We start from the raw sequence: 15,233 nt of genomic DNA on the forward strand, positions 1-15,233 counted from the left end.
GTCAATTTCACAAGCTAAGAAACACATTTACTTTCTATGTTTAAGTAGGTTTTTGACATGATACTTTATACTTTATATAATCTTAAAACATTTTGACAGTAATTTCTCTGTTGACACAACTGCTTAAAATAAGTAACTGTTGCATTACTAATAGTTGGAAACTGACTAACAAAGTTTAATGTTTAGTTCATGAAAATTTCCGGATAATGAGAATCACTGACACCAAATTACCACATGAACCAACTGGACTTCATTATGTGTGAAAAATTGCATCATCATAATCTTCAGAAACTGTTGTCCCATGTACCACTTTTCCAAACCATATTTTCCGATTTTACAGAACAGTAAGCAGGCCTTTTTAATTGCTTTTCCCAATAAATTTCAGATTTTGTTAAATGATTGTCTTTAGTATTCTTTCTTCTGTGATTATTTACATGTAGTACCATAATGATAATACTTGTATAAAATATATTGCACTAGAATATTTAATGATTGTATGAACAACTATATGAAACTATCAGTGTCTTGTGTTCAATCTAAATTAGTGTTGCTATGGTATATCATGCTAAGGTATTTGAACCAATGGTTCTCCAAGTTAAAGGTTTATTTAAAGATATGAATGCACAATGCAATGTTTTGAACATTGGGCAGCCTGTGTTACAAGTAAATACCTTTTTGAGTCTAGTGTTGGAAAAGACATTAGGGTTCTGAAATTAGTGCCAAAGTGCTAGTAAAATAAAACTGTATTTAAAAAACTATATATAAAATAAATGTAAATACAAATATTGAGGTCTCTTTTGTTGTGAGGTAGTACACAGTGTTTTGGGTAACACATTACAAGTAATGTGAGTTACATAATCAGATTGCTTTTTTCATTTACTTCCCAGCAAGTAATTTTGTGTTTAAAAGACGTCTAATAGCCGTCAAACACAGCCCAGATGTCTAGGCTAAAGCAAGGCAAAATTTTGGCTGTCAGTAAACAGACTGACAAATTTAACAGACGTCTAAACCATAGCCCAGGAATAGACTAGTCATCAATTAGATCAAGAAATGAAATGAGTGAAGAAATTAAACCAAACACCTTGTAATCACTGTTTACTTTGCTTACATGATGGAATATTGGCAAAAACGACATGTAACCAAATTCAAGGTTATTTTGGCTAGAAGTAGGTTACTCATAGCCGGACTATATCGGGTCTATAGTTAACCTAGACGGTGAAATGACGACTTTTGCTTGGTGGGTTATTTCATTTCATTTTCATTTATTGACTGACACCTCATGTCCCCATGTAGAGAGAAATGAGGAGAGAAGTTATGAATGGCAGTGAGCTGGTAGGTCACATGATAATGACAACATGGCGATTGTAGTACTTCCATATACAATCATACTACACACATTCATATAGAACATACTTTTTTAGCGCTCGTGAAGTAATTACTTATTCAAAATAAGTACCTACTCAAGACAGTATGCGATTTCGGACGCAGTCATTGTGTAAACATGGTTACCATAGTTCTAGACTAAATGTGAGCATGCATTTACTCATCTCTTACACAAATACAGATTCAGAATAATCAAAATGAATAAAAACAGTGAAATGCAAACCTGCAAAAATTAAACGTAAAATTACAAAAATGTACTTTATGTATTTAATCTCACTTTATTAACCAATGTCTTTGCAGCTGACCTTTTGGTTTTTATTGCATAAGTAAGAGTGGGCCAGTCCAAATACCCACACTTGTAGTCTTGTCCACTTGAGAGCACGTGCATGCAAAAGGAATTAAGAGTGCAGGACTGTCAGTGCCCTTAACACACTAAACCCGCAGTATTCGAGGCCAAGCGTATCCCATCATGCATCATGTTCAGGAACTCATGTGCCCCAAAATCACGAGATTTCAAGGAAAACATTCCACTGTAAATTAAATTAATTCGATATTACTCATAATTTGGTAGTAAAACATTAAGATTTAGACCACAAAACCAGTCACATGGGTCAAAAAAAAAATAAATAAAAAAAAATACATCAATGGAAAGCTTATTTATATATAGGCTATATATATATATATATATATATATATATACACACTGTATATAAATATATAAGCTTTCCATTGATGTATGGTATGTTAGGATAGGACAATATTTGGCCGAGATACAACTATTTGAAATCTGGAATCTGAGGGTGCAAAAAATAAATAAATATTCAAAACAATGAGAAAATGGCCTTTCAAGTTTTATGTTCACGATTGTGCTGCATTGACTAACAAAAATAAATGTTTATATATTTACGGTAGGAAATTAAAAAAATATCTTCATGGAACATGATCTTTACTCAATAGCCTAATGATTTTTGGCATGAAAGAAAAATTGATAATTTTGACCCAATAGTATTGTTAACTATTGCCACAAATATGCCCGTGCGACTTATGACTGGTTTTGTGATCCAGGGTCAATATTAATATTCAACAATAATATTGATCTGCCTGCTTTGACACTATTATATGAGTACTGAACTGAGCTGGACGATGACATCACGGTTTTCTCCAGAGCGGCTATTTATATTAATGAACTAAATTAATAACTTTCTTTTACAACAAAATGAAACATCACTGAACTTACTTAATCTGGACTGTGACTCTCTTTTCTTCTGGAAACAAGCTTTGTTGCATTTTCCTGTTACTGTATTTTTGCAAAGCTACTTTGAAACAATCTGTATTGTAAAAAGCGCTATATAAATAAATGTGACTTGACTTGAACACATGGGCAAATTAAAGAAAATATGCCATGCAAGTACACAAAAAGTAAAATGCAAAGACCGCAAGTGTGGGTATTTGGACAGGCTTTACATTAGCAAAAAAAAAAAAAAGAAAAAAAAGAAAAAAAGAAAAGAAATCCAAGCCCAGATGAGAAAAGTAACACTAATGTAACGTAACACACTACTTTTCAAAAAAAGTAACTAAGTAATGCAGTTTGTCACTATTTTTAAGGGAATAACACAATATCGTAATGAATTGCTTAAAGTTACTTTCCGCAACACAACGCTTTACTTTTTTCTTTTCTTCTGTTGGGTTGTGCAGTTATGTTGAAATTATTTGGCATACAGAACCAAAATGAACCCATTACAAATACTTTATCTTGTAAATATTTTCATTCTACAATTAAGAAAAAGTCTGGACAAGAAAGGTCTAAAAATATAAATCTGAGAAAATAGCAGACACCATCAAGATGAAGGCACAAGAGAGCAGAGACCAAGAGATGAGAATACTGGGCCATATCTTCAGAATGCAAAGCCAGACCAAAGCTTCATGTTGTATATCACAAACCAAAGCAAAAGACTCTTCATAAGACAGCTGCAATTGAAATGTAAATTAGAATTAGTCATGGCTATAGAGGGCAACTTAGCTGAGAATAAGAAATTTGGCATCTACTGAATAAATTTGCAATAAATAGACTTCACAATATGTTCAGAGACAATGTCTTAGCTACCACTTAGGCCTTTTGTTACAGCTTTACACTCTTAGCTTCATAAACAGGAGAGCAAAAATGTGAATGTTTTGAAAATGTGTATGACAATATTGTAAACAGTCAAATGTTATATTGCAGCAGTCAAACTGTTGCAGATTATTGCATGACAAGACAATGCAGTAAGCAGAATCATAAGCTTATTAAACACAACATAAAGTGAAGGCAACATTTTACAACATTCAGACTTCATATTGTAAACATTTTGTACAATAGGATGTGAATATTTATCAAAATACTCTCCTTTATACTAATTATATCCTCAACTAAAAGAATGTTATGGAAAGCTAATACTTTAACATTCAAATATTTTAACATGTAAAAAATTCAGTCAGCAATATAAAAACTAAACGGAATGAAAACAAGAGCTACAAGACAGCCATCCTAAAGCAGAACATACAACTTAATCATTAAAACAGAATTTTCTGCCCTGAGGTATCATTGTAGTGATGCCCAAATGTGAAAAGACAAATGGCTTGACAATCCACATCAAAATATCCATTCTTTCACTCAATGCATAAAAGTCAGAGAAAGTTCCCTGTTGAAACAAAATGTTTAGTTGCTTTCAATACCTTGAAGCGCACAAGTAATATCTAGATAATCTCATTATCAAAAAATTTCCTTGAGGTAAAAGTAAACTTCTGCTTTGTTGTAGAGTACCTTACAAAAGCATGTTTCTCATAAAAAAATTTTAAAAAACAAGTTTCCTTTCTCTTAGGTGGTACTAAGTGTCCTCATCCCAAAGGCACAGGTGTTTATGGTGTGTGTAGAAGTCAAACCGGTAGCCTTTGCTGCAGCTCTTAATGCCACACTTGTAGGGGTTGGACCCCTGACCCCGGCAGTACTTCAGCTGGCAGGGGAACCACTCCAGGTTTAACCTGTAAGTGCAGGAGCAGGGCTGCCATGGGTCTGTTGTGGAGCTGCAGCTCTGCAAGCCACTCACATTCAGACTCTGGGGAAAGACCTCAAATATTGAACCTTCCACCCCTGTAAAGAAAAATGAAATGGGTAAAAAAAATTAAAATAAATGCAACAAAAAATAAATAAAAATAAATGCAACAAAAAATAAATAAAAATCTTGGCACAGAGCAGAAAATGTTTGACTTTATCTAATACAGAGTGGTCATGGTATTTGCAGGTTAAGTGCATAATTATTCATTTTAAACCAAAAACATTTTGAATGTAACAGAGGTACATATAATATAAAATATATAAATTGACTGACTGACAGACTGACTAAAAAAATACATACTCTATTGTTCAAAAGTTTGGGGTCGGCACAAATATTTTCGAAAGAAGTTATAAAATTTCAACCTAATATTATAAAACAAATGCCTATTTAAGATGGTGACTTAAGATGTAAAATACTCTTACACATCTGATTTTCTTCTGTTTACATTCACGCAGGACATAGACTGTGTTTATGTTATACTTCACATGATGTGCATTTTGACACAATCGTGTGTATTAGACTATTCAAGTGTGAAAGAGAACTGGATTGCTGAATTGCTGCTTATTGTGATTAATAACACTTCAATATGCCAATAACTTTAAGTAGTACAGCAAAGTTTAAGAAATGTAACACTTTTTAGAATATCGATTTTTACAATTTGTGAATCGATGCTAATCGCCATAAGATAGAATCGCGATTCATATGTGAATCGATTTTTCCCCCACCCCTAGGTTACGACATAAAAAAAAAAAAAGGAAGGTGGCCACATGCAACAGCAAAGGCCATTGGAAAAATAGACATAGGCCCATAAAACAGACTTCTCTCCATTCATTCATTGACAAACCTTTCTATGAATAAACATGCATATCATTAGGAAATTGTGTGTATTATTAATGTTTTGTAAATTGTCATTCATAAAACATATAATGTTTTATGCATGTCTTATGATAGAACTCCATCTATATCATGCTTCATATCAAAATAATCCTGTTTAATATCTTACACATTGGTTTACATCACCTTCTCATAGCATGTATTGGATGCTTGTTTTATTCATTCAGAGAATGAAGGGACACAGCCCACTCTGATTATCCAAATGAATCAGCTTCTAAACAAAGGAACTTTTTCCCGCTTTCCCGAAGAATTACACCTTTCTTAGTGGGTCAAGCCAAACTCGAGAGGTGTGACCTCTGTGGAAGTTAAAGTCCCCCTGTAGTCAATCATTTTATCCCTTAAAACTCATCTTACATATTTAAAAGTTTTTTCTTTAGTATACGCGGATCCATGAATATCCTAATTAGCCTCGCTTCCACTCATGCCAGCTCACCGATTCACTTGGCTAACTTACTGAGGTAAAAGCTACACAAAGGTATCACTCTTTACAATGTTGGACACGTAACAGTAATTCATATTATAAGCCTTTTGCTTGACTATGTTATCAAACAGCTAATAATGTGTTTCTAATGTTACACAAACTATGTTCCCATTTGCCATCTCAGTCTGCCTTCTAACAATCATCAGAAACGCTTTGAACAACTCCGAACGTCAGTGGAGAAAGGCATATAGTTCATCATAACATCGTAATAAACATACACCCGCCATATTGCTAAATCTACCCGATTTTTCATATCAACAAAAAAATATATACCAGGATAACTTGGCATCTCTCGAGACTCCCCTGATAGTTCGCTGTTAATGATATGCTAAAGCACGCCGGAACGTTGACGTGATTGGTTACAAGGTAGTTTGTGACGTCAGTAACACCAGCGATTTCAAACCGCATTTTTGAGAAAATTCTTGAGAAAATACTCAGCAATTGTGTTGACTTATGAATTTGCGCTTGGTTTGTCTCAAAGCACATTAAAAACACTACATAGACATATAAACAACATTAAAAATGAGATTTTCACCACAAGAGGACTTTAAAGGGCACTATCTGCAGCAGTGGGAACCAAATTGCTTACCACAGCTATGCAGACGACACACAGCTCTACTTAGCCCTATCGCCTAACGATTACAGCCCCATTGACTCCCTGTGCCGATGCATTGATGAAGTCAACAGTTGGATGTGCCAAAACTTTCTTCAGTTAAACAAAGACAAAACTGAAGTCATTGCGTTTGGAAACAAAGATGAAGTTCTCAAGGTGAACGCATACCTTCTCTCTAGGGGTCAAACAACTAAAAATCAAGTCAGGAATCTTGGTGTGACACTAGAGTCAGACCTTAGTTTCAGTAGTCATGTCAAAGCAATAACTAAATCAGCATACTTTCATCTGAAAAATATTGCAAGAATTAGATGCTTTGTTTCCAGACAAGACTTAGAGAAACTTGTGCATGCTTTCATCACCAGCAGGGTGGATTATTGTAATGGACTCCTCACTGGCCTTCCCAAAAAGACCATAAGACAGTTGCAGCTCATACAGAACGCTGCCGCCAGGATTCTGAGCAGAACCAGAAAATATGAACATATCACACCAGTCCTCAGGTCTTTACACTGGCTCCCAGTTAGCTTTAGGATTGATTATTACTGGTATATCAATCACTCAATGGCCTAGGACCTCAATACATTGCAGATATGCTCACTGAATATAAACCCAACAGATCACTCAGATCATTAGGATCATATCAGCTAGAAATACCAAGGGTTCACTCTAAGCATGGCGAGTCCGCTTTTAGCTATTATGCCAGCCACAGCTGGAACCAGCTTCCAGAAGAGATCAGACGTGCTCCTACAGTGGTCACATTCAAATCCAGACTCAAAACACTTCTGTTTAGCTGTGCATTTACTGAATGAGCACTGTGCCGCTGTTCGTCTGACTGTTTGTACTGTACTGTATTTTATTTTTCTAAACTGTTTTAATTATTCTTATTTATTTTTCTTATTTTAATTTCTTCTATGTAAAGCACTTTGAATTGCCATTGTGTATGAAATGTGCTATATAAATAAACTTGCCTTGCCTTGCCTATCTCGGTTATCTTCCCTCTCTTCCTGCTTCTTCTGGTTGCTGTTCGTGTGAAAAGACTGGAGACCTCGGTCTGACCGAGAGGCCGCAGGACCTCTGCTCCAGCATCTGCGCAGCCGGAGGGGCCTCAAGTTACAACCAGCCCTATAGTAATTTCCCTAATCTTAACAGGATTAGACTAACATCGTTTTCATTCTTATGCCTGCTACAGACTGTGCGACTTCGGCAATCCAATAAGATCATTACAAAACACACTGTACGACATGGATCTAATAAATTTGGGTATGACATGTATGCAGACTGTACGATGATGACACAATTTTGAATCATAGGCTACAACACAAGTTAGCAAAGAAGAACAAAACGTCATTAGCCTGCGCTAGTAGTAAACAAATAGAGCTAAATGAATTGCACTTTGGCACATTCGCTGAGAATATGGAGAATAATAAGAGGAGAATATGGATGTGGTCATGGCTAGGTAAAAGAGGACAAATTGGCATGCTAAATGCCAATTTTGCAAATGGAACTTCAGGTTAGTAGTTTTAGGTTTTAGCACCATATCATGATCAATACGCCATTTCATGTTGCATTTTTATTGGCTAGACAGTAGACATAGGTCATAGCAGCAAACACACTGTGAGACGATCATGCAAAATTTCTGACACTGTCAGAAAATTATCGCAAACTATCTTTGGTCGCAAGAACGTGACAATGGCCTTCTTTGAACCTCTTTCACTGTTCGACGTAGGACCACCGTTTAGGAGCCACTACCACATAAATCACCACAATTGGTCATCTTTGGACAGCCCAAAATTGTACAATGTGTACCATGGAAGAAGAAACCTGGAAGAACCTGTTGCAACATCACCACTTTCTTCTGAGACTGCATATTCGGACGTTCGTTCAACGGCTAAGGGATTGTGCAAGTATCGTACATTTAAACTAACTAAACAGAGATTTAGTATAAGCTCGTATGACCCTTTGTTACCAACGTCCTGATGGTTCAGTTCAGTAACTAACTCTGACGTTTCCAAAGCCTCATTTCCCTGTTCCTGTTTCGGTTTCCTTCATTCATTTTCACTCTCCATGTACCCATGTATGCGTGGTTGTCTGTATGCGTACATCTAGTGTGTATATATCTATGCACCAGTCTGCGTACACGTCAGATCAGATCACTTGGACATGGCTGTGTATAAGTGGTAAAAACTATATAAATACTGTTCGTTTTCTCACACAAAATGCTCGTTTCGTGTCTTAGGCCATCAATGTGTACTTACGATGGGGAATTGTTTAATTTGGACGACGGGGAATTGTTTTAATTTGGACTCTGTGCTTGTGTTTTGAGATAATGACCATAGACCTGCATTATATGACTGACAGACAAGAACGGTTTGACCTAAAAATATCAAAATTGAAACTACTGCGGAAAAAAAGACACCTACATCTTGGATGCCCTTGAGGTAAGCTAAAACATACCAAAAATTTATTTCAAAGTGAACTATCCCTTTAATGATGCGATTACAGCTACATGCTCTTGAGTAGCACTGTACCCATAAGAAAGAATTCTCTGGCCACTAAATAATAATATAATAATAATATTTGGTAATTATATTACCACATCTTACTCAGATATGTATTCTAAGTATAATTATTTGCTTAAAATTTCAGCTGTAAACTTACAGAAAGAAAAATATTTCCAGAAAATTTCAGGCACAAATGACACAGTTTATGAGAATGACCCAGTTATTGCTGAGTCATTCTCATCATGCAGGGCAGGGGCTTAAAACATACATTTACAGCACTGCATCAACTGTGTAAGAACACACAGTGGCAACCCTCTCATCTAACCTTTGTCCAGCCAGTGTTTGACATCTTGCTGCCGTGTGTACACAAGGTCCCGTGCCTCCCCGCAGACATTATGTATGTGAGTACTGAGGTGCCAGGAGCGACTCATGTTGAGCACTGCGTTCATGGTGAACTGTTCCTCACCACGTCTCTCCTCCGCACTCCGCACCAAATGAGGGTTTTTCTGTTGAGTTCAAACAACAAACATAAGAACGGTGTTAAGGTTAATACTTTGATAATATACACAATACCTAAGAGTACTAACAATACACCATCAATGGTTCAATACTTGTGTAGCTTGTGGCTTTACTTTAAAATGAATGTGTATTCCTGCGCAATGCCTTGTCACTATACTTTTTTATTTTTTGCGGGGTAAACTGTCCTTTTAAGCCTGGACATGAGTTAGCCTAAGCTGGTCTTTTCAGCAAGAAAAGATGCCAAAGATGGTGCTTTATTTATCTTAAATTTGGACCTGTCTGAGTCTAGCCATGGCTTCACTGGGGATGAGCTCTCCATGGTCCAAATGTAAGATGAAGCAGAGGGCCTGGTACTGTGATTGGCCCTTCTCTGGCTCCCCAAGCACCAGGGCACGAAAGATCTTCACACGCTATTAGAAAAAAACAATAAAGAAAATGTGAGCATAGACACAGTCACAAGACAAAACTACATTTTAAAGGAAGTTCACTTCAAAATGAAAATTCTATCATCATTTACTCAACCTCAAGTTGTTTCAAACCTGTATGAACTGAAAAGAAGATATTTTGAAGAATGCCGGTAACCAGACAGTTGATGTACTTGTTCCCCATTGACTTCCATATTACACAATGGAAGTCAATGGTATACATCAACTGTTTGGTTACCGACTTTCTTAAAAATATCTTCTTTTCTTTTCAGCAGAAGAAATTCATACAGGTTTGAAACAACTTGAGGGTGAGTAAAGGATGACAGAATTTACATTATGAGGTGAACTAATCCTTTAACAATGAATTAGGGGATATTATTATCATGATGTTTTTCCTATGAAACTCCAGGACATGCAAATTAGAAGAACAGGCAGGCATATATGTACAGACATACATTATTGTCCAGTAAAAATATATAATCCTTACACAATATTAATTTACTTGGGATCCGATGTAAGATAAGAATATATCTTAACGTTAGTTTAAAAAAAATGCAAGTATAAACTTTGAACATGTTTTTATTAAATTTTTTGCAGTGCTGATATACAGTCTTCCATTAAAGGCCAGTTCACACCAAGGACAATAACTATAATGATAACGATAAAGACATAGTTCTAAAAAAAATTCTAAATATTAAAGAATAGTAGAGTTCACACGGCAACTATAACGATAATGGCACAGAGAAACAATAACATTGGAAGCACTTTTTTAGAGCCATTATTTCCCATCTGATGAGCGATTAAAACATTGACAGCCAATCAGAATCCGTCCTGCTTTAAATAGCTAGAGCATTAAAAACGGCGGATGACAAAACTGCAGTGTGCGCTTAGAAAAAACAGAATGATATCATTTGCTGTTGTGGATGCTGAGAAAGTTATCATTATAGTTATCGTTCGTGGTGTGAACGGGCCTTAACACTGGTAACCTTGGTAAATACTGAGAAAAACAGGCTGGCAAAACTTAATTGTAGTTTATAGACTGTTATTTTTTTTAAAAACTACAAAAAACTAACAACTTTATTTTTCTAACATTTTACTTCCATCAAAGGTTAGCTTTGCAAATATATTTGATTAAAAAGACTCATAAAATATATATATATTTTGCAGTTTTCAGATTTGACTATATTTTCGCAGTATACAGAATAAGTTCCATTGACGACGAATGAGAAATAATGAATGTGAACAATGTAATTTTGGACTGCAGGGAGAGGCAACCAAATTAAAAACATTTTTAAAAGCCTTCATTTCATGAGCACTAAAACAAAGCAGAGGCCCCTGTCTAACTATAAACAGACCAGCTCTTCAGAGCACATGCAACTGAAGCGTAACCTCTTACCACGACCCCGAGCATCAGCTGATCCACCAGCTGCTCCCATATGCACATAACCAAGAATACAGCCTCTTTCATGACAACACTGCTTTTCTTTGCGCCCGTCCCAGCGGTAACTGCACCACAGCATTCACACTGAATACGACTGAAGCAATGTGAATGTCAGCCAGACTCATTTGCTCAAAATAACTTAAAGAATTATCTTGTAGATTCTGTTACAGAGAGATATGAAATCATAGAGAAGGTGGCATAGAAAAGGTGGCATACAAAAAGTGGCATCTCATCTATCAAGGGTCCTAGTTGAGATTAGTCATAACTGCAGCTCTAAAAGGAATTTTCTGGGTTCAGTATATAAGATCAATCGGCTGCATTTGTGACATAATATTGATTAAAACAACCACTCATAATTTGGATTTGTCTCTCCTTAAAAAAAACTTACAATAGAAGTTGAATAAGCTTATAATTTCATAAAAACGTTATATTATTGCATTGTGATACAGTAATATTGTGAAATATTATGACAATGTTATTTAATGACTTTAATGACTGTTTTCTATTTTAATATATTTTAAACTGTAATTTATTCCTGTGATCAAAGCTGAATTTTCAGCATCATTACTCCAGTCTTCAGTGTCACGTGATCCTTCAGAAATCATTCTAATATGATGATTTGATGCTCAAGAAACATTCATTATTATTATCAATGCTGAAAACAGTTGTGTAATTTTTTTGTGTGCAAAATTCTTTGATGAATAGAAAGTTCAAAAGAACAGCATTTATCTGAAATTAAAGCTTTTGTAACATTAAACACTATACCATTCAAAAGTTTGGGGTCAGCAATACTTTTATTCATCAAGGATGAGTATCAACTGATCAAAAGTTACAGTAAAGACATTTATAATGTTAGAAAATATTCTATTTTAAATAAATGCTGTTCTTTTGAACTTTCTATTCATCAAAGCTTTTTGAAAAAAAAATGTACACAACTGTTTTCAACATTGATAATAATAATGAATGTTTCTTAAGCATCAAATCATCATATTAGAATGATTTCTGAAGGATCATGTGACACTGAAGACTGGAGTAATGATGCTGAAAATTCAGCTTTGATCACAGGAATAAATTACAGTTTAAAATATATTAAAATAGAAAACAGTCATTTTAAATGGTCATAATATTTCACAATATTACTGGGCTTTTGATTGTTTTTTATCAAATAAATGCAGCCTTGGTGAGCAGAAGATACTTCTTTTAAAAACATTAAAAATCTTACTGACCCCAAACTTTCGAACGGTAGTGTATAATTATGAAGTCTATGATACCCAGCTCCCACCTAGTTCCCAGCTCTGCGTTTCATTAGCTGCTTGCATAATGCCTGATGTTGCCCCATACAGCCCACAGCATGAATTTGGCTGCATGACGTTCTGGCAAATAACAGCTCGATATCCTCCAACTTTCCATGGATGAAAAAAATCAAATAGGAAAAAAATTCATCCTGAAAAGTCTCTACATTTAAGTATGTCTAGTGGGAGAAAATGCTGTGTTTCAGAGTGATGAAAGTCTAACAACTGTTTTTATTTGGATAAAATATAATCCTGAAAATTATTTCCATCAACACAAACAGACCCATCTGTTAGAGAGTTCAATATCTATCTAACACTGCCACTTTAAAGTTCTTTCAAACGTTTAAAATAACATTCATAAAGAGCTAATTACATGTGTCTGATTCATAAAAGTAATTTGATCTGATCACTCTATGAAAAAAAGGAAAAGCATTTTTAGATGCTTTTACTAAGCTCAGTTCTTTAACCAAATCAAACCAAATAATTCAAGTAGTGCTATCGAATCACAAATGCTGTTTTATTAACAAAGTTTGGGAGAAGCACGTTCAGGATTCCCAATCAGCGCGAGGAGGCCTATATAAATAGCCAACTCACCTCTGTCCCAAGACAGTTTTCCAGCATCCCTCCTCCACCCTAACCCCTCACTCTTATTTGTTCCCATCCCAGCCTGGGATAGGGGGAGTACTCTGGGTTCGGGTCAAGTTCCAGGCTTGGAGCTGTCCCCATGCACGGACAGACCGCCACATACGCATTATCTTTACTCTATTTGATTATATGCAAGTGTGAACTCGTGAACCAGTTTTTAAAGATCTAAAATATCACCATTAATTATGACTTTATAAGATGACAAGTGTTAACTATTTAGGGATGTTAGAAAGGGTAGTTTATACCTGTGACGTTTATGTGACAGAGAATGACATATTACTTTATTATAGCATTATTATAGAATATTATAGTATTTTTATTTATTTATTATTATTTATATTATGTATTATCTCAGGACAGTGCAATACTCCTATACAGAGGTAATCATCTTTATTGTGTTTGTTTGTTGTAGGTTGATACTGTTCTACATTTACTGTACCATCTCAAAGTCTATTTATGGTGGTTATGCTATTTATGGTATAGCCTACTTTGATATTGTACAGTCCCATGATAGAGAATGATGCTAAAGATTTTACCCTGATTTTAGATTTTAGAAATTATTTTACCCGGATACTAAAACAAGCAAACAAAAAAATGTTTCACTTACAAAAACTACCAAAAAGTATCATGGTACTACCATGCTGTTTAGAATGTATGATGGTATTTGGAAATACCTTGGTCCTTGCATGGAACAGGCATAACATGATACATACTCTGATGTAATATGAAAGTGAAATTCATAGGCTACCATGAATGGTATTTACTCCAAGGTGCTTCCAAGAAGGTCCTACAATGGTGCATGTCCCCCAAAAAACACATAATTGTTACACCCTTGACTTCATGTTTTCTTCCCACACAGTGATCCCCTCCACTGGTATTTAAAAGTGCACTATTTTCAGTTCATTTACAGCTGTGGTTGAATTCTGTTTAGTTGGATTTGTACTCACGCGCTTGAAATCAGACAGGAATGTGATGAGAGTCCCGTCTGCCTGCTTGAACTCCACTGTTATAATGTCCTTCTCACTATCCGCCTCTAACAGCTCCTCCGTTATTTGACCATCGTTAAGACGAACAAGAACCGTCAACTGTGAGCAAACACTTACCGATAATACCAGAGTAAACACGACAAACGCTATCTGGACTGAAGCCGGTAGAGTCACTCTCGCGTTCATTACAAAAGGCACTAAGGATGCAAACTCATTTAACACAACAATGGGACATAACGTCAAAGTAAACGACTTTAAACAAAACTGTGGACAGCGAATGTAAACTACTGTTTAAGAGAGAGGTAATGTCCGTTAATAAAATAAGCGAGTTGGTAAACTAGGCTACAGGCTGTGTACTGCTCGATGATGATCGCGAACAAATTGCGCTTCTATAAAAAAAAAATATATATATTTTCATATTTTTTTGCCTAGATATTCGGAAAACACAATTAATTATACACGAAAAGTTTTCTTCTAGAAATTCTTAACTGCGTATAGTTTTTTTTTTTAATAGTAACTCTTAAAGCTCCTGTATTACCCGTCACTTCCTCTGAACTTCAGTAATTTGGCTGAAGGCGCCTCGGGCTCCCAACACTGCATGGGGCCACTTCTTAAAGACACAGGCTCAGATTTCAAGACTTGCAAGTTGCAACCTCTTACTGGATTCACAAATGTGGTGCATGCACAATGTTTTTATATTGTAATTAAACATAATTTTAAAATATTATTCTTTATTTCTTTATTTAGTTTAAATAAAGTAGGTTTTCATTTCATTTCATTTTTAAATTTTTTTTTGCATTACACACTAAACAGAGTTCAATCAGTTAAAGTAATGTTAAGTTTAGCATCCTGTAATAAGGGGACACAATGGGGAAATTTAGCATTTTTTCCTTAGAAAAACCGATGATATTAAGCTTCTGTTTAATGAACAGACTCATTATTTTGAGAAGTTAGTGCCATTATT

At 35.3% G+C, this 15,233-nt stretch overlaps 1 protein-coding gene across 1 annotated transcript; it reads right to left on the bottom strand.

The window, feature by feature from the left end:
• Positions 1-32: 32 nt before the first annotated feature.
• Positions 33-14,819, bottom strand: oafb (OAF homolog b). The gene is made up of 4 exons (XM_082170107.1): positions 14,231-14,819; positions 9,756-9,890; positions 9,287-9,467; positions 33-4,510 (listed from the first exon to the last, which is right to left on the bottom strand). The coding sequence occupies exons 1-4, from the start codon at positions 14,453-14,455 to the stop codon at positions 4,248-4,250; spliced, it is 804 nt and encodes a 267-aa protein (XP_082026233.1). The 5' UTR covers positions 14,456-14,819; the 3' UTR covers positions 33-4,247.
• Between the last annotated feature and the right edge of the window lie 414 nt (positions 14,820-15,233).

Source organism: Leuciscus leuciscus (assembly GCF_965113295.1).
Source record: "Leuciscus leuciscus genome assembly, chromosome: 5".
Lineage (NCBI taxonomy): Eukaryota > Metazoa > Chordata > Actinopteri > Cypriniformes > Leuciscidae > Leuciscus > Leuciscus leuciscus.